The 24,862-nt window shown below is 37.4% G+C and overlaps 1 protein-coding gene across 2 annotated transcripts in view; it reads left to right on the top strand.

Moving 5' to 3' along the window:
• ERICH6 (glutamate rich 6) overlaps positions 1 to 20,430 on the top strand; it is a 31,356-nt gene extending 10,926 nt beyond the window's left edge. Inside the window, exons 7-14 of one of the 2 annotated variants that reach the window (XM_031678895.2) lie at positions 918 to 1,031; positions 1,996 to 2,153; positions 2,617 to 2,684; positions 3,538 to 3,683; positions 9,856 to 9,941; positions 11,618 to 11,773; positions 16,516 to 16,744; positions 20,157 to 20,430. In XM_031678895.2, coding sequence (XP_031534755.2) covers positions 918 to 1,031; positions 1,996 to 2,153; positions 2,617 to 2,684; positions 3,538 to 3,683; positions 9,856 to 9,941; positions 11,618 to 11,773; positions 16,516 to 16,744; positions 20,157 to 20,420 — 1,221 coding nt within the window. In that variant the 3' untranslated portion in view covers positions 20,421 to 20,430. The remainder of the gene's footprint in view (positions 1 to 917; positions 1,032 to 1,995; positions 2,154 to 2,616; positions 2,685 to 3,537; positions 3,684 to 9,855; positions 9,942 to 11,617; positions 11,774 to 16,515; positions 16,745 to 20,156) is intronic. The other variant, XM_072959011.1, reaches the window with a different exon arrangement.
• The last annotated feature ends 4,432 nt before the right edge of the window (positions 20,431 to 24,862 follow it).

Below are 24,862 nucleotides of genomic sequence, written 5' to 3'. Positions count from 1 at the left end.
CAATATAGATGCCCTGGTAATTTCATGACCTGCAAGTCATGTCCTGGATCTTCTCCTGGAGGCCTGTGCCGAGGCTTGGCTGCTCACCTGCCCAGGAGCCTCCGCAGTCACAGCCATGACCTCAGATCACTAACAGGGCCGTGGTGCATCCACCCCGCACTGAGTCACCTATGCCCCTCACGCCCCATCTCCTCTTGCTTCCCTCGGCTTCCCTTCCCCCTCCTGGATTACCCTCACAGCACAGCCAGGAGAATTCAGTGACTCAGCTGGGCCTCCCTTGAGAAAGGACTCTAGTTTATTTTAGAAAGTGGACCATTGTAAATAGTGCCAACATAGTCATGTCACGACTGTTTCTTATCTGACACTTCTTGAAAGAGTATATGGTATTCAAACACCTGAGACCATTTACACAAAGTCAAGTATGTGTTGTCCTCTGTCTCCCACATCTGGTCACACACTGTACATCCCCCTCAACAAGGGACCCTGATGTCAACAGTGAAGTCATTTCTGCGACATTCTTCTTACACCAAGGAGGCAGCCCAAGGACTCACACAGCTCCTAGGGGCTCAGCGGGGCCCTGGTGAGCTGCACCGGAGAGGGGCCCCCAAACCACCTCGGCCTCCTCAGTCCTTACCAGCCCTTGACTAGAAGTGATGTCTTATCACTGGAATATACAGATCTTGCTGGTCTGCTGCCTTCTAGCAGAGGACCTCAGCCCCTGAAAGCTCCCTCCCGACTGCTTCTGGGAGCCCTCATGAGCTGACAAGAGTTCTCAGGTAGGTCCGTACCGCCCTCACCCCACTGTCATTGGACCGGACACTCGCTGGTTCTGCCCAGGGCCCTGGCTGCTACTGCTCTGAGAGGTTCTGGGCCGCCTTGTGGGCATGTCTTCATTTTTTTTTTTCTCCTCTCTGAAGGAAGAAGAGGAGGAGATATCACCCAAGTGTGAATTCTGCGGGAGCGACCTAAGAACATTTCTTTCCAGTGTGGATGTTTCCTCTGACTACAATAGCTCTGAACTAGTAGAACATGTAAGTTCTAAAGCAGGTTTACTGAGAAAACAGTGTCATTTTTAAACCCTGCTTTTAAATAGATGTGGTATTTTCTTTGCATCTTTCCCCGTGTTGCCATCCTGAAAAGGGTTATGTGTTAGTGGTCAGGGGACTGCACAATGGTATCCCACTTCACACCCACTCGGATGGCTAGAACCAAAAAGACAGATAATAACAAGTGTTAGCAAGGACACAGAGAAACTGGAACCCTCATACACCGCTGAAGGGGAACAGAAAATGACGCAGCCGCTTTGGAAAACAGTCTGGCAGTTCCTTGAAAAGTTTAACACACAGTTACCATATAATGCAACAATAACAATAACCTAGGTATTATAAATACCCAAGAAAATTGACAACATATGTCCACACAGAAACTGGTACACAAATGTTCACAGCATGATTTATAACAGGCAAAAGGTGAAAACACCCAGATGTTCATCCACAGATAAATGGGAAGGGTCCACACAATGAACTATTACTCAGCCATAAAAAGGAATGAAGTGCTTATACATGCTACAGTATAAATGAAAACATTATGCTTGAAAACATTATGCTAAGTGAAAGAAGAACCACATGTCATATGATTCCATTTACATGAACTGTACAGAATAGTCGAATTTATAGAGACAGAAAGGAGGTGAGTGGTTGCCAGGGGCAGAGAGGAGAGGAAGACAGGGAGGAACTGTTAATGGATACAGGTTTCATGTTCTAAAATTGATTCTTGTGATGGTTGCACAATTCAGTGAATATACTAAAAACCATTGAATTGTACACTTTAAATGAATTGTATGGTATGTGAATTATATCTCAATAAAGCTGTTACCAAAAAATGTTACAATAGACTGTTATCTAAAACCCCATTAGCCAATTTTTGGTTTTTTTCCCTCCTGTAATTATCTTCATCCAGTACTGGTAAGATGAAAATGACCTCTTTGTTTTTCAGACCTCTTGTTGTAGTTATTTCCAAAATCTGATGGACTACATCTCAGAGGAAAAACAAAAAATCCAAACCTCTAAAGCTGAATTAATCTGTATTGACCCGCATGCCGCCCACGGCAGTGAAGTCGACAGACTCAAAGCAAAGGAAAAAGCTTTGTGGAGGTAATGCTGAGCCTTTGATATTGAACTCAGAGAGGCCCATTTAATTAAAGAGCTTTTTGTCCCACTTAATTAGAGAGCTTTTTGTAAAATGAACCTTGCTTTCTCAAAATAGATAAATTTTGAAGATGTGTTCCCAGTGAAGAAGTAAGAATTGGTCAAAGCAAACCTGTTACAGTTTCTGGTGGATGTGATGAAAGTCAGAAGCTTTCAGAAACTCAGTGAACACACTGACTTACAGCAGAAATTTACCAATCCCAAATTCCCAGGGCAATTCAGAATTCCCACATTAGAGAAATCTGTCCACTAAACAGAGTAGAAAAATACGCACACTGATTAAATGACTGGATTTATAAGTAATAACATAAAAATAGTAAGAAATGGTATTTGAACAGTAAAAATTTATAGTATACTGTTTTAAGCTTCAAACACATTTCCGATTTATGCATATTTTTTGATTTTGTAGAAAACAGGAGCGACAAATGGCCAAACACCATGCAGTATTAAAACAACAGACTAGTTTCTCCGAAGAAGGTAAGTTCATTGACGCACATGTTATATACAGTTATACCTCAGAAAGCTCATATGCTTGATCAAGAGCTAAAACTGGCACATTTAAAAAACAATATTTAAAATTTCACTTCAGTCAATGCATTGGTTGAAATGGCTCAGAAAATCTGGCTGAAATTTTTAAGTGTTCAACTCACTGTCATTACTGATTGAAATAAATTAGCAACATTCATAGAGCCCTTCACAGACAGCTGTAAAGAGCTTCTGAGTTCACCGTCTCTTGTTTTATCCAGCACACACTCCATTTTTGTCTTCAAGCTGGGATGTGGAAAATCTGCCAAAAACAAATCAGATTCCTGTCTTACAGATGGCCCGGCCCTGTCAGTCGGCTGGCCAGTAAAGCCGTCATGCTGGTAGTATTGAAGGAGCCCCGATTTTAGCATCAGACGTTCTGGATTTATACTCCTGCTTTTCTCCTTAGAGGCTGCCCAATTATTTAATCTTTCTAAGCAGCGGGCTCCTCCTCTACCACTCAGAGCTATTGAAAAGATACTTAGAGAAGATAGATATATTGTGTGTGTGTATTTTTAAATTAAATCCCTAGTGTAGAGTTCCTTTGTATTCAACTGTTTCCTATGAAAACTAAGGCCAGAATGGAATGGAAATCATCATTTTTGTTCTGTCGGCAAAGGAATGTTCTCTTTTTTTAACAAAAGAGAGCCCTCAATTTAATTTAATGAAGGTTCTCATTTTTCTCCCATTAAAAAAATGTCAGATGAATCAATGCATTTGTAAGAGAGTTTGAAATTTCATTTTAGGAGAGTGGTTTTGGAAAATGTAAAACATATGTACTTTCATGTGATTCTTTTCCCATTAGATACAAAGCACTTTAAAACAATTTCTTATCAACTTTCCATGGATATTCCAGAAAAGGAGTCAGATGAGGAAGAACCATCTCATTTTCAACTAGACAAAAAAAATATATCCATTTTTTGTTGTGATTCTAGGATAGCATGTGGAAAGGTAATTAGCTTGTAATTTTTAATACGCTACTCTTCAAAAATCAGTTTGACCTAAACGTATAAAAGCTATCATGATGAGTAAGGCAGCTTGGCTACATGACACATTTAGCTATTTGTCAAAAAGAACTGGTACAGACTTGGCCTTTTAACTTCTACTATACTTTATAATAATGCTTTACATACATTTTATGAAGGTTTATTTTAGTTAAAGTTTTTTACTTAAAAATGTGATAGCTGTATAGTAAGGAAATTTGGAAGCCTTTAAAAACTAAAAAGAATGGGAGAAAATCACTAGAAGTCTCACCCACATCCCAAAAATCATTATTAATATTTATTAATATTTCAATATTACCTAGATCTGCACTGCCAAGTATGGTAGCAAATACTCCACATGGCTATCTAAATTTAAAATAATTAAAATTCAAATGTAATTCTTCAGTCACACTAGTCACATTTCAAATGCTTAACAGTTTGACTAATGGCAACCATATTGCAGGGCAGATATAGAAAAATGTTATGGTAATAAAAGTTCCATTAGAGAGCACTGTTCTAGAGTTTTTAAGCACAGGTTTTTGTTAACACACTTGGAATTATATTATATTTGTAATTTTTATCTCTTTTTAACTTAATTATCAAGAATTTTTCCATGATATAATATAGCTTACATTAACATCATTTTAGTATCTATGTGCTTTTTCATCTGGTTTATTTAACCATTCCACTGGTATTGGACATAAAGGTTATTAATCGTTTTGCTATGCTAACATTGCTTTGAATATCTTTGTGAATAAATTCATTTTTATGTAAGTATAGCTCCTCAGAATAGATCCCTAGAAATTAAGTTTCTGAGACCAGTTTTGTTTCTTTTGGGTGACAAAGAATTTAAGGGGTGACAGTGAACTGAGGTGACTGACAGAATCAAATCCAAATTCTGTCTGAAGGAAGGTCACTTATCCAAACCTCAAATTACTCCTACAAATTACCTTTCAAATTTAATTACCAGCACACAGTGAAAAATAATTAAAAACACAAGTAATCTCAACACCACAGCTGAAAACCCAGAGAATATGTATCTGATAAGAAAAGACCTACAAAGCCTTTAAAAACTGAAGTAATCTAACTCTATTTATGAAAGCAGAAGATTAGTTTAAAGATATATATGGAGGGAACAGAAACCCATAAAGTGACAAACAGGTTTGAAAAGAAAATGAACCTTACAGAAATGAAAAAGGCAACAACTGAAATTAAAAACTTAAAAGATGAGAGTTATATGCAGTTTAGACCCAACTAAAGAGAAAATTGATGACCTGGAAGAAAAGTTAAAAAAACAAACAAACAAAAAAGAACTATCAAAATTTACCATGGGGACAAAAAAAAGGTAAGGAATACATAAAAGTGTATATAATATGAAAATAGAATGAAGGGTCTAAAATGTATTTGTTCAAAATCCTAGAAGGAGAGGAAAAGATAATCAGGCAGAGGCAGTGTTTGAAGAGATAATGAATGATTATTTTCCAGAATTGATAAAAGAGACCAATTTACAGATTTAAGAATCTCCATGAATCCCAAGCAGGATGACTTAAAAAAAAATCTTAGACACATCATAGTGAGACTGCAAAACACCAAAGACAAAAAGAAAACCTAAAAATCAGCAGAGGGAAGAAAAAGGTTCTGTTTACATTTAAAAGAAAGCAGTTAGAAATCAGCCTCCCAACCGCAAGAATGAAGGTCAGAGGCAGCAGAATGTCTTCCATGTGCTGAAAGAAAATAACAATCTAGAAGGCTGTGCCTAGTTAAAGTATCTTTTAAGAAAATGTGCTCCAAATAGAAATGGTCTAGCAAAACAGTTTGTCGCTAGTAGCTTCTCACTAAAGGAAATTCTAAAGAATGTTCTTTGTGTAGTTGGATGGTCTGAGATTCAAGAAAGATGAAGAGTAAAGAAAGTGTTTATGGAATATATGGATAAAACTAACAGCTGGCTAATAATAATAATAATAACAACAATAACAATAATAATAATAATAATGGCTCATGGAGTTTCAAAAAACAGTATAGAATAAAAATGCATGAAAAAATAGTACGTGATTTGGGAAGACGGCTAAATGCAGAAGCCTTTGGTTTAGGAGAAGGGCAAATACATAGCTTAACTTTCAGACTTTGATAAGTTAAGATTGCTTGATAAAATTTTTAGGGTAGCCAGAAAAATAACAGAAGCAAAGAGTATAACTTCCAAGCTATCGGAGGTAGAGCAAAAAATAGAATAACTTATTTTAAATACCCCTCAAGAAACAAGAAAGGAAACGGAAAAGGAAAAACACATAACAGGGGACAAACAGAAAACATCAAGGAATGTCAGTAGTTATATGTAAGTAAGTACTTCAGTTAAAAAACAAAGAATGTCAGACAATTTATATAAGGAAAAATTCCAATCATATACTGTTTACGAGAGACATAGCTAAAATAAATATAAGATACAAAAAGATTAAATATAAATAAACAAAAATGATGTAGCATAAAAATACCAAGAGTAACACTAGAGGTAGAAGACCACTTCATAGTGACAGAAGTTTTAATCCACCGGGAAAGTATAATGTTACAAAATATTTTCCCATATTAACCTAGCCTCAAGATATGAAAGAAAATTTCACAGAAGTAAAAGGAAAAAAATTTAATCCATAATCATAATGGGATACTTGATAATTGAGAGGACTATTAGACTGAGGGGGAAAAGCAGTAATACAATAGAATATTTGAACAACCCATTTCACAAATTTGACCTAATGTTCATGGATTGGAAGATTAAATATTTGAAGGATGGCATTCTTCCCAAATTGATCTATACATCCGATGCAACTGCAATTCAAATTCTAACAAGATTTGTGTTTTCGGGGAAGGGAGGTCTTGACAAGTTGATGCTGGGATTTACATGGAAATATAAAGAACCTAGAATAGCCAAGACTTTCTTGAAGAAGGCGGCTGGGAGGGAGGGGAACATGTTCTATCAGATACTAAGATCTATTACAAAATATAGCAATTAAGACAGTGTAGTGTGGGGCAGAATAAATACAGAAACTCATGATCCAGACTAAAGAGTTCAGAATCAGACTCATGCACACACAGACACCTGTTTATGACAGCAGTGGCACTGCACAGTGATGGTGAAAGGAAAACCTTTTCAGTATGGAGTGCTGGGACAATTGAATATCCATATTTTTAATGAAATTGGAACCATATCTTACACCATATAAAAATCAGTTCTAATGGATTAAAGACCTAAATGGGAAATGCAAAACTAAAAAGATTATTTTTATATAGGAGAATAGCTTTATTACTTCAGGTTAGGGAAAGATTTACTAACCAATTCAATAAAGCAGCATCCATAAAGGATTTGATAAATTGCAATTAAAATTTGAAAGACAAGCCAAGACACTTTGCAGCACATATGATATACAAAGGGCTTTTATCCTAGATGTATAAAGAATTTTTATAAATCAACACAAAAAAAGTCTACTTAATAGAAAAATTGGCTAAGAAAAAAAAAGCAAAAAACTTGACCAATTCTCAAAGGAGAAAATTCAAATGGTCAGTGAACACAGGAAAAGGTGCTCAACCCCATTAGTAACCTGGGAGAGAAAGGAAAGTTGAAACTACAATTACAGATCACTATGTATCTACACTGTTGGCAAAAAAAAAAAAAAAAAGGTAAAGTCTGACAGTATCACGTGTTGGAAAGGATACAGAACAACCCTCACTATTATTTGCTTCTAGTGGGAATACAAGTTGGTACAACTTGGAGATCATATCTACTCAAGTGGAACACAGGTACATCTTGGGATTCGGCAGTTCTACCTCTGGGTCCAGCACACATGCATAAGAATATTCAGAGTCTCATTGCTTGTAAGCCAAAACCAGGGAACAACTCAAATATCCACTCACAATAGAATGGGTCATTAGATAGTGATGAAGTAATGTAACAGAATGCTATACACAAGTAGAAGTTACTGCACTACAGCTACACCGGGACATGTATGAATCTTACAAACATAATGTTGACAAAAAGAAAATTTTTAAAATTCACAATGTATGATTCTATTTACATAAAATTCAAAATGGAAAAAATTAAACTATTGTTTAGAGATTACAAAAGTGAAAACAACTACTATGGAATCAGACTAGTGCTTACGTCCAGGAAGGAAGAACGCTGACTTTGGGATAGACACCGGGGGCACTTCTGGAGAATCAGCACTGCTCTGTTTTTTGACCCAGATAGTGATAACTTGGGTGATCACTTCATAATTACTCATTAACAAAATAGCATATTTTAGCATTGATCTGAATGTGTGTCATATTACATAAAAGTGAAAAATGTATTATCTTTCAAAATAAATGGCAACATTTGCGTGAAAATTTAAATTGTTTAATGCATTGTTTAGCCCTAGGAATTCTTGTATCTGTTTTATTACAATTTAAAATTAGGAATAAATAGAACTAAACTGAATCTTTAGTTTATTATAAAACATTGTTGAGTACAAATCCATTTCCATATTGAGTATTTTACACAGAAAATAGTTAAACTTGGAGATATAATAAGGAACATCTCTTTGTATTCCTTTTGTAATCTTCCCAGACTCCACTAGTGTTTTGCTCAAATGAATTTCAAGAGGAGCCTTGAACATACCAGATGCTGCGGCTTATTCTGGAGTATACAGTTTATTGAAGTATAATTTACAGTAATGCTCACATTTTTAGATGTACAGCTCTATGAATTTTGACAGTTATGTAATCACCACTACAATCAGGATATAGAATATTTACATTGTGCCACAGCTGGATTTTTTCAATCTCTTTTGTTTTTATAGTAATATGTGGATAAGGTAAAAGTAAATAAATAAAAAATAAACAATTTTAAAATGAGCAGAAGACTTGAATAGACATTTTTTCAAAGACATACAGATGGCCAATAGGCACATGAAAAGATGCTCAACATTGCTAATCATCAGGAAAATGCAAATTAAAATCACAGTGAGATATCACCTCACACCTGTCAAAATGGCTATCATCAAAAAGAACACAAATAACAAATGTTGGTGAGGATGTGGAGAAAAGGGAACCCTTGTACACTGCTGGTGGGAATGTAAAATGGTGCAGCCACTGTGGAAAATAGTATGGAGGTTTCTAAAAAAACTAAAAATGGAACTACCATGTGACCTAGCAATTCCACTCCTGGGTATATATCTGAAAAAAATGAAAACACTAATTTAAAAAGATAGATGCACCCCAATGTTCACAGCAGCATTATTTACACTTGCCAAGGTGTGGAAGCAACCTAACTGTCCATCAACAGATGAATGGATAAAGAAGATGTAATACACACACACACACACACACACACACACACACACACACACACACACACCAGAATACTACTGAGCCATAAAAAAGAATGAAATGTTGCCATCTGCAATAAGATGGATGGTCCTTGAGGACATTATACTAAGCAAAATTAGTCAGACAGAGAAAGACAAATACTGTATGATATCACTTACATGTAAAATCTAAAAGATAAACTAGTAAATATAACAAAAAAAGAAACAGATTGATAGACATAGAGAACAAACTAGTGGTTTCCAGTGGGGGGAGGGTGGGGGAGGGGCAAGGTAAGAGGAGGGGATTAAGAAGTACAGACTACTATGTGTGATTAAAGATTATAAAATCACTATGTTGTTCACCTAAAACTTATGTAATATTGTAATAACAACTATACCTTAATTTTAAAAAGGAAATACCTCGCATATGATCAGCTCTTTTTAAGTGTTTGCTATGATGATGATGATTTAAAATATAATCCTGACTGAAGCCTAATTACTGTCATCTATCTTGCCTATTGAGTTAAAAAAAATTTTGCTTCAATAAAAACAAAAAACAAAAACCCTTCCAACAGATATGTAACATCAGACACCTGCCAGAAGGGTTTTATCAAGTTTTCTGCAGGGGTTAGGGACAATCTTCAATGATTCCTAAAGACTGTTCCCTGTTGCTGATACAGAACCAAACATTTAAATTAAGAAATGGTTTGCATTGCTGTCAAGCAAGCGGAGGATGTCTGTTATTGTCACACTCTATGTGTTGTACCTGAAACAGTTAAGTGTCCCTTTATTTTCCGTGGTGTACAGATCGTGAGGAATGAGCTCTTCGAGAAGCACTATAAACACGGAAGCAAGTTTCTGACTTCATTTCCAGATGGCACAATGCAAATATTGTATCCTTTCTTTCAACAAGTTATTTGCACTAGCTTTATTTCTTCACAAAAAGAAAAAGACAAAAAATAGATAGAAAAATATAAAGAAAAAAACAGATATTACCCCCAAATCCTACCACCCAGAGGAAAGCTGTTAACATTTTATACATCTTTCTTTACTTTTTCCTATAAGCAATTATATAGTTCTTTAAAATTAATTTTTCAACAAGTTTTTCATATTTTGTAACTTGCCCTTTTACATATTATATATTATACAGTAAATAAATAAATAATAAAGTTATGAGTATTAATATGCAATAAATATAGAGATACACCACCATTTTTATAACCACAAGGTATTCCATCATAGGGAGGTACTATAATTGATTTAACCTACCCCCTAATACAGGTCAAAGGTGGTTTCACAATTTGGGGCTGTTATATATAACAGGTAAATAAATGAACAGCTTTGTGCATATATTTCCTTGAATTGGATACATAGGAATAGAAATTCTATGTAAGAAATTATGGACATTTTAAAGTTTTAATAGATTTTGCCCCTCAGAAAATGTGTACCAGTTTACACATCCATGAGCAGCATGGTATTTTTTAATGCAAAAATTCAATATCCATTTTGTGGAACACTAAGCTATTGATCAGTTGAACTTCTGCCTGATGACCGGGCCATTTGCTATTTCAACATAAAGGACATTTAATATCTCCAGGAAAGTAAAACAAAACAAAATAATGAAATGAGGAGGACTTTTTTGGTGAACTAAGGGCCTCACTTTTTAAGAGAAAGTCACTTTTAGTCATAGCTGCCTGGATGTTTAGTCAAACCCCAGTAATAAGCTGTAAAAATAACTTTATTAGTTGTCATTTTCTGCCCTGGCTTTAATTCTTTTTCACTCCCTTGAAGGCTATGGCTGATTTTCAAAATGATTCAGAATCAATGTTGTTTACTTCAGCTCTGGACTTCTGATCAGCTTAGACAGAACTGAATATTAACAATCAGTGAATTATTCTCAGCATATTTTATTCTTTTTGATGCTATTGTAAATCAAATTATTTTCTTAATTTCATTTTCAAAATTTTCACTGCTAGTGTAAAGAAATATAATTTATTTTTACATATTGATCTTTTAGCCTGTTAGACTTGTTTGTTAGTTCTAATACATTGTTTTGTGGATTCCTCAGGATTTTCTAAATACAAGAGCATGTCATCTGCAAGTAGAGATAGTTTTACTTCTTCCATTTCCAATCTGGATGCCTTCATTTCTTTTTCTTTTATAAAAATTTCCTGACTGGAACATCCAGTACAATGTTGAATGGAAGAAGGGAGATGGGACATTTTTGTTTAGTTCCTGATCTTAGGGAGAAAACATCTAGTCTTTCATCATTAAGTATGAAGTATACTAAGTATGATGTTGGCTGTGGATTTTTGTTCTTTTCAGGTTGAAGAGGTTCCCTTCTATTCCTAGTTCATTGAGTCATTTATCATGAAAAGGTTTTGTCAAATGCTTTTTCTGTGTTTATTGAGATGATCATCTATTTTTTGCTTCTTATTCTATTAACATAGTACATTTCGTTCATTTTTAGACAGCTTTATCATCTCAAAGGGCTCTCTCATAAATTCAGTTTCTTCCCAGAATAGTCAAAGACCATTAGAATAACCCAAATGACCTTATCTAATCTCAGCTACCCATCTGGGAACCTAGCCATCATCCGAGTGCCCAACAAGACAAATGGCTTCACTTGTATAGTCCAAGATGACATATCCACTAACCCTGCAATCCTGGCAGTGCTAGATTCTTCTGGCAGAAGTTCCTGCTATCATTCCAATGGAAATGTCTGGTAGGCTTCTAAGTTCCTCCTGCTGCCATTTTTCTTGGATTTTGTGAAATGTTATTTTTCCCTTTTATTTTTTTCAACTTTATTGAGATATAATTGGCATATAACATGTAAGTTCAAAGTGTGCAACATGTTGATTTGATACACATATATAGTGCAAAATGATTACCACCAAAGCATAAATAGCTAACACCTGTATCATGTCACATAATTACCATTTATTTTTTGTGTCAAGAACATTTAAGATACATGCATCCCAATATTCATAGCAGCACTATTAATAACAGGCAAGATATGGAAGCAATCTAAATGTCCATCAACAGATGACTGGATAAAGAAGTTGTGGCATATATATGTGTGTGTGTGTATATATATGTATATATATATACACATATATATGATGAAATACTACAGAGCCATAATATGGAATGAAATCATGCCATTTGCAGCAACATGGATGGACCAAGAGATTATCATACTTGGTGAAGTAAGTCAGGAAAAGACAAATATCATATGATACCACTTATATGTTAAATCTTAAAAATGACACAATTGAACTTATTTACAAAACAGAAATAGACTCATAGATATAGAAAACCAACTTATAGTTACCAAAGGTGGAAGCAGGGGAAGGGATAAATTAGGAGTCTGGGATTAGCAGATACAAACTACTATATATAAAATAGATAAACAACAAGGTCCTACTATATAGCACAGGGAACCATATTCAATAGCTTGTAATAAGCTATAATAAAAAGAATATGAAAAAGAATATATATATATGTATGTATAACTGAATCACTTTGTTGTGCACCAGAAATTAACACAACATTGCGAATTATACTTTAATTTAATTTAATAAGATACACTCTCAACAACTTTCAAGTATATAATACAGTATTAACTATAATCATTATGCTATATATTAGATCCCCAGAACTTACTCATTTTATAAGTAAAAATTTTATTTTTCCCTTTTAAATGACAAAAATGTATTTAAGAAGAGTTATTTACATTAATGGTCTTTAGATAGTAATATTCAACTCAGAGAAATTTTTGATTTATATCATTCCATATGCTTCTCAGGGGAAAAATCCTAGGCAACTATGTAAAAGAAAACTCATCATATTTTTTTATACCAACAGCAAGAAAATATGAACTATATGAATTTAATATTAGAAAAAAACCTCTAAATAAATTATATGGGCACCCTAGGAATTTGAGATATGAACCTAAGCCTCTCTAGAGCCTATGCCTTGATAATGTTAAACTGCCACATCTATGGAAAAAATTTGCAATGGACAACTACTATACTGTGTTGTTACTGTTTGAGATATATTCCTAACAAGCTTCCTATAGCCACCACCACCAATAACATACAAACAAAATCTCTAGAGAAACTAAGATCCTGATCCCATTTTGATTTATTAACTTATATACTCTGTGACTTCATATTATTTCATTTAGCCTGAGAAAGTGAAATTGGGATTCTAACTTCAAATATAATTTAATCTTTTTAAGCTTTTCAGAAAGAGATATTCTCTCCCTTTAAATTATTTACAGGTATAACAATCTCATCTTGAGAAACTCTGCCAAAAACTGACAGAGTTTGAACACTCTGCCAGTACTCAAGAAAGTTAAGACACAAAGAGCTATTTGTGCTTCTAGTCCAAAACAGAAGTCAATCCATTACCCCCAAGTATACTGGAGAATTTCTACTTATTCTTCAGAGTCAATAACAATTCTAATGCTCTTGGATTTGAAGAATCAATATTGTTAAAATGGCCATACTGCCCAAGGCAATCTACAGATTTAATGCGATCCCTATCAAATTACCCATGACATTTTTCACAGAACTAGAACAAATAATCCTAAAACTTATATGGAACCACAAAAGACCCAGAATTGCCAAACCAATATTGAAGAAAAAGAATGAAGTTGGAGGAATAACCCTCCCAGACTTCATACAATACTACAGAGCTACAGTAATCAAAACAGCATGGTATTGGCATAAAAACAGACATATGGATCAATGGAACAGAATAGAGAGCCCAGAAATAAACCCAAAGACCTATGATCAATTAATCTTTGACAAAAGCAGCAAGAATATACAATGGAGACAGTCTCTTCCACAAGTGGTGTTGGGAAAACTGGATAGCAGCATGCAAATTAATGAAGTTACAATACTCCCTCACACTATATACAAAAATAAAACTCAAAGTGGCTTAAAGACTTAAATATAAGACAAGACACTATAAGCCTCAAAGAAGAAAACACAGGCAAACATTTTCTGACATAAATCTTAGCAATGTTCTCCTAGGGCAGTCTACCCAGGCAATAGAAATAAAAGCAAAAATTAACAAATGGGACCTGATTAAACTTACAAGCTTTTGCACACCAAAGAAACCCATAAGCAAAACAAAATGACAACCTACAGAATGGGAGAAAATATTTGCAAATAATGTGACTGACAAAGGCTTAATTTCCAGAATATATAAACAGCTTATACAACGTAATAACAAAAAACTAAACAACCCAATCCAAAAATGGGCAGAAGACCTAAACAAGTAATTCTCCAATGAAGACATACAAATGGCCAATAGGCATATGAAAAAATACTCTATATGGCTAATTATCAGAGAAATGCAAATCAAAACTACAAGGTATCACCTCACACCAGTCAGAGTGGCCATCATTCAAAAGTCCATGAATGATAAATGCTGGAGAGGGTGTGGAGAAAAGGGAACCCTCCGACACTGCTGGTGGGAATGTAATTTGGTGCAGCCATTATGGAAAACAGTATGGAGATTCCTCAAAAGACTAAAAATGGACTTACCATATGATCTAGCAATCCCTCTCCTGGGCATATTTCCAGAGGGAACTCTAATTCAAAAAGATATGTGCACCCCAATGTTCATAGCAGCACTATATACAATAGCCAAAACATGGAAACAACCTAAATGTCCATCAACAGATAACTGGATAAAGATGTGGTATATTTATACAATGGAATACTACTCAGCCATAGAAAAGAATAAAATAATGCCATTTGCAGCAACATGGATGGACCCAGACCCAGAGATCATCATTCTAAGTGAAGTAAGCCAGAAAGAGAAAGAAAAACACCATATGATATTACTTGTGTGTGGAACCAAAAAAAAAAAAAGTCACTATGAACTTACCTACAAAATAGAAACAGACTCACTGACATAGTAAACAATCTTATGGTTACCAGGGGATAAATTTACGAGTTTTAGATTTGCAAATGTTAGCCACTATATATAAAAATAGACTAAAATAAGCAAACAAATTTCTTCTGTATAGCACAGGGAACTATATTCAATATCTTGTAATAACCTTTAATGAAAAAGAATATGAAAATGAATATATATGTATATGCATGACTGGGACACTGTGCTGTACAGCAGAAACTGACACATTGTAACTGACTATACAATTAAAACAATTCTATATTACATGTGGTAGGGCATGATATTAATCGTCACCAGATGGTCACTGGCTTCTAGAACTTTTCCCCTACCAGTGAAGCCCTCTGACCCACCAGCTGAAATCCTGTGCCCTCTGATGTGACTCCCTGATGCTCTCTTAGCCCCTCTAGCTGCCTCTTATGTAGCAAACCCACATCCCCTGCTGGACTGAGGTTCACCCTGAATCTTTGCCACTACATAACATGTTATCTGTACACAGGATAGACTCAAAGAAAGTTTATTAAATAAAAAATTCCTCAAGATAATTTTAGCCCAATGTTATTTTCACCTACATAGCAAGATAAAACTAAATCTCCCTCTCCCCAGATACAATTAAGTTAATCACCTCAATTTCTCACTTGTACTTTTGCTATAAGATTATTGCCACTAACCAAAACTGAGAAAATAAGATGTTAGTTATCTTACTCTAGCTGGCCCTCATGGCCAATTCATCTTGCTTAAAAAAATAGTTTATTATCAAATTAAGCCACAACTATACCTGTTCTCTCTCCTCAAGAAAGAGATAGAAAAAGGTGAGAGTGTGAGAAGGAGCTAACTGAGTAGAAAGGCGCTCACTAGTGCCGCTTGATCTGACAGCTCAGGGCTGTATTTGTAGGTGCTGTAGCAAAATGTGGCGTTAGCGATGCTAAGAGATTGGGGAAGCCTCTGTGGTCTCTGTTCCCCCTTCTGCTCCACTACCGAGCTCTTCTGAACCACAGTGATGACAGAGATGTTCCCTGAGCCTCTCCTGCCCACACCTGGTCCTGATGAGAGGCCTCCTGAAGGACTCCTCCCACCCCCCCGCCCCAGATTTTGGGTATTATTAGAAAACTGCTCTCTGTACTGAGGTCAGTTCGGCCTTCCCCAGACTTACGCCCACTGGCCTTCATTTTGGCACAGTCTAAGCACTGGTCTTCTCCCCTATTTCAGGAAGAGCCTCTTTTCCTGTATTTCTTCTCATTCAGACAACCTTTCTGCTCCCTCTTCATCCTCCCCAGCACATCATTTTCCATCCTGGTTCCATCCTTTGGATCCATCTTGGTTTATCAGCAGGTCTTGAATTATATCCAGCACTTCAAATTAATATAGAATTCGGCCACAGTGTTATCACTCCTAAGATTACCTGAGGTTCTCCACTATTCATATGCTATCGGCTAGTATAAACTGCTACTCCTCTTGGTTAGCAAATGACAGGGCTAATTTCACGGCTGAATTACAATGGTACTGTTTCTGATTTTTAATTTCCTTTCTGTCCAGGGTATACATCAATATCTTGGGCGGTCAATATTCAGATCAAGCTGGCAACAGAATAAGGGCTTGGAATTGGTCAAGTTCTGTCACTTCCTCACCCTTTGTTTCATTTAAACCTGTCTTTCTGGCTTTGAACCATTATGTTGGAATCCGCATCTTAGAACAAGACAAGATTTCAATCACTTTCCTAGCAATGGGCCAACAGGCAAGAATCAGTGTCGGAACCAAAGTGAAGGTAGGTACATTTTTTTATAACAGTTTAAACTATTTAGAATAATAAGAGTAAAATTATGTTATTACTGATAGATTATACTTGTGTGTAATTTACTGTGCACTACTGTGAATTCTGGAATTCAGTGAAAAAATATTGAAAGTTTCATATGGATTTGAGGCAGCCTGACAGTTTCTTCTTCCTTAGAAATTCCTTTTAGTTCAGACTTGATTCATAACACATTTAATGAGTGTTCCCTCTGTGACTGAGTAGTGCAGCTTTGGGGATTTGGTTTTAGGACTTTGTGTTTGGTTGGGTTTTCTGCGTGCTCTAGCAGAAAGCCCCTGGCTTTCTCTCCTGGCTCTGTCAGGAGAGCTGGGTTCTGACCCTGCATCTCCAGTTGGTGTCCAGGAGGGCACTAGAAACTTAACAGAGCAAAATGAGATTTGAAAGCTCGCTCTACTTTCTGCCTTCTCCATCTCAGAAAATGGCATCTGCATTCTTTCAGTTGCTCAAATCCAAAACTCTGGAGTAGTTACCCTGTTCTCAGTTTTACAACCCCACATCTTTTATCTGCAAGTCCTGTAAACTCCAACATATCTCCAAACTCCTGCACTCCTTGCATCCTTCACTACTGTCACCTTTGTCTGCCTCATGTACCCAATATGCCTCTTGTTAGAATTATTACAATAGCCTTTTACTGAGTTTCCCACCTTCCAGTCTTCCTAAAGTCTATTCTAACATGAAAGTGGGAGTGATACTTTGAAAACATAAGTCTAGTCAAAACTATCTAGTGACTTCTAATCCTATTCAGGGTAAAAGCCAAGATCCTGTAAAAGACCTGCAATACCACATGTGATCTGGACTCTCTTCTTTTAATATTCCCTCGTTTCCTACCCACTCTACTCCAACCACACTAGCCTTTCTGCTGTGCTAGACAATACGAGGCACGTCCCTGCCACAGGGCCTTTGCACTTACTATCCCCTCAACTTAAAATGTTCCCCCTGCCCCATTTAGCACATAGTTGCTGCACTTTCTTCAGTTTTCAAAGTCCTTTCCTGACACCCTGTGTAAATTCGCAGCCCCCCTACCCCCACCTCCACCCTGACACTCTGTGAGTGCCTCTTTGGCCATATGTATGTCACAAATTCTAATATGTAATGCTTTCATTTTTTTCCCCTAGTTTATAGTTTCTATTTTGATTTCTTCAACTCAGTAGTTATCAAATTTTCAAATAGTTTCTTAAAGTTTACTACCCTTTTCTTGTTAATTTCTAGATGGTCAAGGAATATAGCTTACAATTTTTTCTGCTATTTAAAATGTATTCATTTTCTCTTGGTGGTTGATGACATAATCTACGACTGCTCCATGTATATTTGACCCTCCAAAAGGTGTATTATTTTTTGGCACAAAATTGTATATGTCTAATTGTTCTATTCACACTTCTCTCTCTATTCTTTTTGTCTTGTTGGTTTATTTCTGAGAGATGTGTCAAAGTCTCCCAACATGATGGTGAATCTGTTCATGTTTCCTACTATTTCTATCAGGTTTTGCTTTATATGTCTTGAAGCTCTGTGGTTAGAAAATTAAAGAGGTCGACTGTGTTTGTGGTGAGGTACAGCCCTCATCCCTGGGCCAGCTCACTTAGATGCCCTGCAGCTGAGCCCACTACATGACTCTGTGTCTCAGCGAGTTTTGTTATTCTGAAAAAATTTTAATATCATCAGTATTATTTCCAATTTCCCTTTAAAATAATGGTCTTTGCCTTAAATGCTATTTCCTATGATGTAAAATTGCCACACCTGCTCTCTTCCAGTTAGCGTTGGCTTTGTACATTTTTTTCATCCTTTGATTTTCAACCTTTTTATGTAGCTTTGATTTAGATGTGTCTCTGGCAAACAGCATATAACTGGATTTTGTTGCCTTCCTCAACCTGACAGACTCAATCTTTTAATATGTTGTGTTTTAATGGTTATTCTAACATTGTTAACATATCTTTTTTTCTGTATGCATAGAGCTAAGCTCTGAATCCTCCAGGTATATCTTTTCCTTGACAACTACAATTCTCTCAAATTCCTAGGAAAATAATAACACTATATATATATATATATTCTAAGACCTTTCTCTGGCTACTAACTCTGTTTCTCTGAGTATTAGTACCTCTGATAGATAAACCTGGTGCCTCTCGTTGGGCATCCCCGTTCTCCCACGTTCTGCCAGCCGTGGAGAGTGGTACGGGCCGCTGAGGGGTGGAAGGCGAGCCCCAGCAGCCAGCCTCAGCTGGGGGCACCGTGGCTCACACAGAGAGCAGGGCAAGGGCTGCCTCCCACCCGACCATCCTCAGGTCTTCCTTAGGGCCCCTCCTCCTTCCACTGCTGTTGACTTTGAGCTCAGAACGTGGGAGCTTTCTCTCTCTATGGATGTGGTCCCAGCTGCTTCTCAATTTTCAGGAATTCCTCAAGATTATTCCTCTTGATGAGTATCTTGCCTATTTTCTAGAACTATTATTGATTTACTCTCTAAAAACACTTTCTGCCATTTTATGGGATTTGGGATTCAGGGAAAACTAAAAATGGTGATCCATTTTCAGTACTCAGCCATCTCATCCTCCTCTCCCCATCTCCTCCCTCCCTCCCTCCCTCCCTTCTTTCCAATGTGGGGAGAGATGAAAATGCAGGAAGATACTGCAAATTCTCGGGTCTCTGGCAGGTAAGTGATCACTCTGCTTGCAGGAGGTAGTAGCTGGGTTTGCATTTAGCCCGCCCCACGGAGGCTACGTGCCCCAGTGAGACTGGTCCTGAAGCCCCAGCCTGGAAACACCTCCGGCTAACAGACCTTCACCTTCCTGCAGCTGCAACGAGGCAGCATCAGCCTGAATCACTGAAGGCTGTGAGGGAGTGGGGAGAGCAGAGGACAAGAAAGCGTCTTGGGGAGGTTAATGTGGACCTGCCTCCTGGAAGAAGGGGCACATTTTAGGAGGAAGAACAGCGTTTTAGTCCTCTTGGTCCTTCTGAAAAGCCCAGCTCAGGTGCTAGCGTCTCTGGGGAAGGCTGCCCCTCAGGGCCTTCCCAGCTCCAGGCCAGCACGCACCGTGCTGTCCACACTGGGCCTTTCCCAGAGACCTGCCTGCAGCATCTCTGCGTTCCCGTCATATGCTGCTAAATGACGTGAACAAACTACACATTTGAAAGGAATTATCCAAATTCTGTTTGGTCTGGCCTGCTCTAGTCTCTCGGATCTCCACAGCATTTCAGCTCATACCCATTCAGGTTCGAATTTCCAGTACTGCCCCTGTTTATAGATAATTAGATTCAAGAAGGAATCCAACCCCAAATTCGTGCTGCCTCTGGTTCCATCTCCTCCCATCTCCTGGTTCCACAGTCACATTTCCACCCTTGGACCCTGAGTTTCCTTTTCTTTCTCTTTGCTGAAAAGCTAGAGAACCCTAAGGAGATCCCAGCGCTCCGGTACCTGAATGGAGATGATCTTCTTCTGCTGGCCAGTTTAATAAAGATCCGACGCCTGTTTCATAAACTTGAAGGATGTGTGAATTTCCCCTCCAGCCAGGTTTGGGAAAAATTAAAGCAACCTTCCTACCTTTCTTCACTTTCTGTAAAACTAATTGCCCTTTGTCACAATTCTGGTATAAAGCAAGACACAATAAAAACAATTGCAGCTATGATAAATGAGAACATTTAACTAAGAATAATGGTGCTTTCATTTGTTTTGTCGAGTTTTTCTCGGAGCAGGGGGTGTGGGGGGCGGGTTTCAAGTGAAGTGTATATGACTAGGAAGTACCAAGAAATGTGCTGTATTACAAATTTAGAGCACATCCTGAGTCCTCACTGGTTTGCATTCTTAGTTGGAAAATGAAACAACTCACTTTCGGGGCAGCAGAGAACGAGCAAGTAAGCAGAAGTGTCCCCATCGGCCAGAGTTCCGTCAGGAAAACAGACAGCGGGAGGTACCAGGTGCTTCTACCCAAAGGCTGGGGAAGTGAAGGTCAAGGAACACCCCTGCTGGCTTCCAGGAAAACTGGAAGTGAGGGAATCTCAGGAAGCCACGAAGCCAACACATCAAGGGAGACAGTGGCAGGAGCTCCTCAGAGGAGTGGCAGCCTCACATTTCAGTGCAGGCAACAAACAAACAACTGCATCCCTGAACATCCACCTTCCCACCGCTGGTTGACGATGGCTGCTGCTCCTCTCCACCTCCCAAACCTCAGGCAGGTGCCTCTCCCTGGGGAATCATAACAGGCTCCCACTGGGAAAGGATTATGGGACAGTATGTGTTTCCCCTTCCCAGGGGTGGGAGGAGGGATGCTGCTGAATTTGCAATGACAGCCCAGCACAGCATCCTCTGCTCAATGATAACGTTGCCTTAGAGCAGAAAGAGTTGAGAGGTGGACGTGGAGAACTCTAAAGACGTCCTTGAAGCACCACACCCTGCCCTCTCTTGAGCCTCCCCAACTTCTCGGTTCCCTGTTCTCTAGAAGAGAGAGAAATGTAGTTGGAGGGGCCATCCCTTAAAGTGAGTAACAAATTTGGTGCCAGTGTGTAGCAAGAGGGATTATGCCCATCCACTGGTGATTCACCAGTCAGTGCAAGGTGCTAAATCATGTTGTTTTCCCACTAAAAGCCTGCTGAGGAAGCGCAGGGAGGGGACCGGACAGCATGCGGAAGCCTGGGGTATCCCACCCATGGAGGGCTGAGCACCAGGCAGCAGGAAGGAGCTAAGCTACTGGGAGACAGGAGGCTGGTTCTTGGTACTAATCCAGTCACCACCTTTTTTAAAATTTTAAGCTGCCTTTGATTAACTTACTTTTTAGGAACTGTTCTAACACTGAGGATTTGACTGCCTTATGTTGTCATTTCCACTCTTGCTAATCTCCATTGCTGTCTTTGTTTAAAAAAAAAAAAGGTTCTCATACTCCTATCTTGATCAGTGCTAGGCCGCTCTCTTTGCCTTTTGCCTCTTCCTTTTCATTGACAAGTGAGATTTTATTTTTCTATCAGGTGAAGGAAATATCTAATTAATTGAGCTAATATGTTTCAGTACAGCTCTAAGCAAACAGCATACTTCAGGACAACAAGTAACAGTCACAACAATCACATCATTAAAAACTATTTTGGGGGTGCTGGACCCATGGTAGATACTGGATAAGGCCTTGATTAATTGGAGATTGGCAGGATAATGAGACATCTTTTACCAATGTTGCTTAAAGTCTGACAGAATGTTATTCAAAATTATCTTAATGATTATTACGTATAATAAGAGAATTTATGTTGCTTCTTTAAAAATGTATTAAAAATTAAAGTGTTTTCAAGTGAAAAACATTAATATCCATAACTATCTATTAGGGTTATATTTCAAGGCAGTTATATTTATTTAAGAGATTCAGTTAAAAATGACAATAATAATAAATCTTTTTTTGAGTATCTATATATACACCAAAACTGGATTGGAATATGTCATAGATTTTATATATCTGCATTTCCACATGCCTGTTTCAGGTAATATCAGTTTTGAATAATCTACTCTGTTAATTTACGGGGTTCCCCCCCATTTTTCCCAAAAACTGCTTCAAAAAAATTGAACTCTTCAAGCTATAAAGCTGTCATATAGCAATACTGCATAAATTGACAGAGAAGAAAACGTTAAATGTGTAGGTTTTTCCTGATGAAAATGTTGAAGAAGTTACTGATGTACTTAGAGCCTAGAGTAGTACTACAAATCCTCGTCTCTGATTCCTCATCTCAGCAACACGACTTTCATTTGTTTATGCATATTTTAAATGTTATGTATACACTTTTGGACAGATAAAATGGTCACCTCAGAGAAGGCACATGTCTGCACTTCACAGTAACTGATGAGTAAAGAAATGAAAACCTTTTGTTCCAGGTGAAGCTGGCAGCAAAGTGAGCCGGCAAAGCCCTGCGGGGTTGAGACGTAAAAGGCACGTCCAGCATGTGGGCCTGCGCGCAGCTCCAGTGGTGCACGAGCAGGAAACACTTTTCCTGCTAACAAAAGCCATACCAACTCATTGTAGAAATGCTGGAAGATTACAGAAAAGCGCAGTTGCCCCTTGAACAACATCCTCCGCACACTAAAAACAAAAACAAACCCCCCTGCAAATCATTTAGAGTCGTCCGTTCCTACCTGCAGTTCCTGGGCATCCGCCATTCCTCCGTAGCCACGGTTCCTCTGTATCCGCAGTTCCGCATCTGCGGATTCAACACGCTGGGGATCGCGTACCCTGTGGTACTATGGTTGAAAAAAAATCCTAGTACAGGCGGATGTGCACAGCTCAAACCCCTGTTGTCAAGGGTCAACTATGTAAAGTATAAAGATTTTATTTTATTTAAGTATAACTGACCTGCAACACTGTTAGTTCCAGGTGCACTATCTACGATTCGGTATTTCTCTGCATTACAAAGTGATCACCACTGTAGTATAATGATTTTAAAAGCACTCGTAATTTCACAGATGGAGACAGCCATTTCTAATATTGTGCCTTCTTTCCAGTCCTTTTCCTATATTTGTGTATGGTTATGGTTTTGGAAAAAACAACAAAAAACCTTTCAAGCAGGGGAAGAGGGTAATTAGTCATTACCGATAAGAATTTTGAAACATAGGAAGAAAACTGAATTTCTACTCCCCAAAGAAAGCTGTAGAAAATTAAACTAAATTAGAGAGCTACAAAATAAGCTAAGTAAATGCACCGTATTTGTTAGTAAGCTGGAAACAAATCTCTCATGGAAATGTTGGTATTTCCGTTTTTACTGGTAAATTTACTACCAGTTTATTAAAAATGAGTGAATGAATAAATAAAGCAAAAGCTTTTATTAGAGTCTAAGTTGTTTTAATAGATGTATCTAAATAAAAGTGGTAACGTTTGGGATGCCAATCACATCGAGAAGCAAATATACTTTAATAATAATTTTTTAAAAACATAGAAATGCATTTTTTTCCCAACTATGTTAGAAAATACACAAAGGGTAATTTAAAAAAAGATTTTACTTCAAATAATTTGTCCTGATGATTCTGTTGTCTCCTTTTCCTGGAAGACAACAAATGTCATGGATTTTGTTTAGGCTCCAACTCATTCCAGAAACAATGTAAGGAATCTTTTAAGCATATAGCCAATATAGAAAAAGAAAGTACTTTTAAAATAGGTGAATATAGTTGAGGTAATAAGCAAATAATATGAAATGAGGAGTAAAATTGTTTCCAAAAAGCATCACTTTCACAAAGCCTAAATCCCCTCACTAAAGTTGGCCTGAGACAACCTATAATGAAAAGATAACCAACAAGCTAGTGGATCTTCCTTAAATTATGTTTCCTTGGAGGGAGTGCTCTGTGTCAGTTTTTCCTCCATGACACAGAGTGAAATCCAGGAATTAGGAATACCTTGGTTTGAGCCAATCTGAAAAATCAAAAGCAGATGATAAAAAGGCTTATACGTGTCCAGAGCCAGGAAGAGACCCATAGAAGTTTCTCTGTCACACCTTGTGGTGACCCAATACTGAATAATGCACAGAGGAGTCTAGGAGGGAAACAACAACTCTGTTCGCCTCCACTTTTTGTATGCTTGCTCCATAGTAATGGGAAATGAAAGCGACAGTGTAACATCCATCCAGGCTCTTCTGAGATGATGCCCTATCAAGTCATTTTCCCGATAACACAGAGGCTTCTTCTGTGTCAAATTATTAAGCAAAGTGACAACACTCTGGAAAAGTAATCAGCCTCTGGTTTTCTTGTTTACATGAAAACATATTAGCACCTGACGAATGTCAAATGAATGAATGAATGACACGAAATCTCTACCAGGGATATACAAGGCCAGGGAGCAAAATTCTCAGTGTCCCTCCGCTGTTCTATTGGTGCTTGATGGCTGAGTTTGAAAATAGACTAAAATTGACTCAACTCAAAGTCTAGTTCCCACTTCAATCAGTTTGTGGAAAACCTGGTTTTCTTGAGCTGAGCTGCCACAGATTACAAATTTCTATCAAAAACACAGCTGGCACTCTCCAAATTGAATGTGTTAATAAACCAAGTTTTCATTCCAGATCTAGAATTCACTCCATTTATTCTTTTGTTCATCTGTTTAATAAACATTTATTTAGTGCCTACTTTGTGCC

This window comes from Vicugna pacos, chromosome 1 (genome assembly GCF_048564905.1).
Source record: "Vicugna pacos chromosome 1, VicPac4, whole genome shotgun sequence".
NCBI classification, from domain to species: domain Eukaryota; kingdom Metazoa; phylum Chordata; class Mammalia; order Artiodactyla; family Camelidae; genus Vicugna; species Vicugna pacos.
The sequence above is the reverse complement of the archived record's forward strand: the minus strand, read 5'-3'. Positions and strand labels throughout refer to the sequence as shown.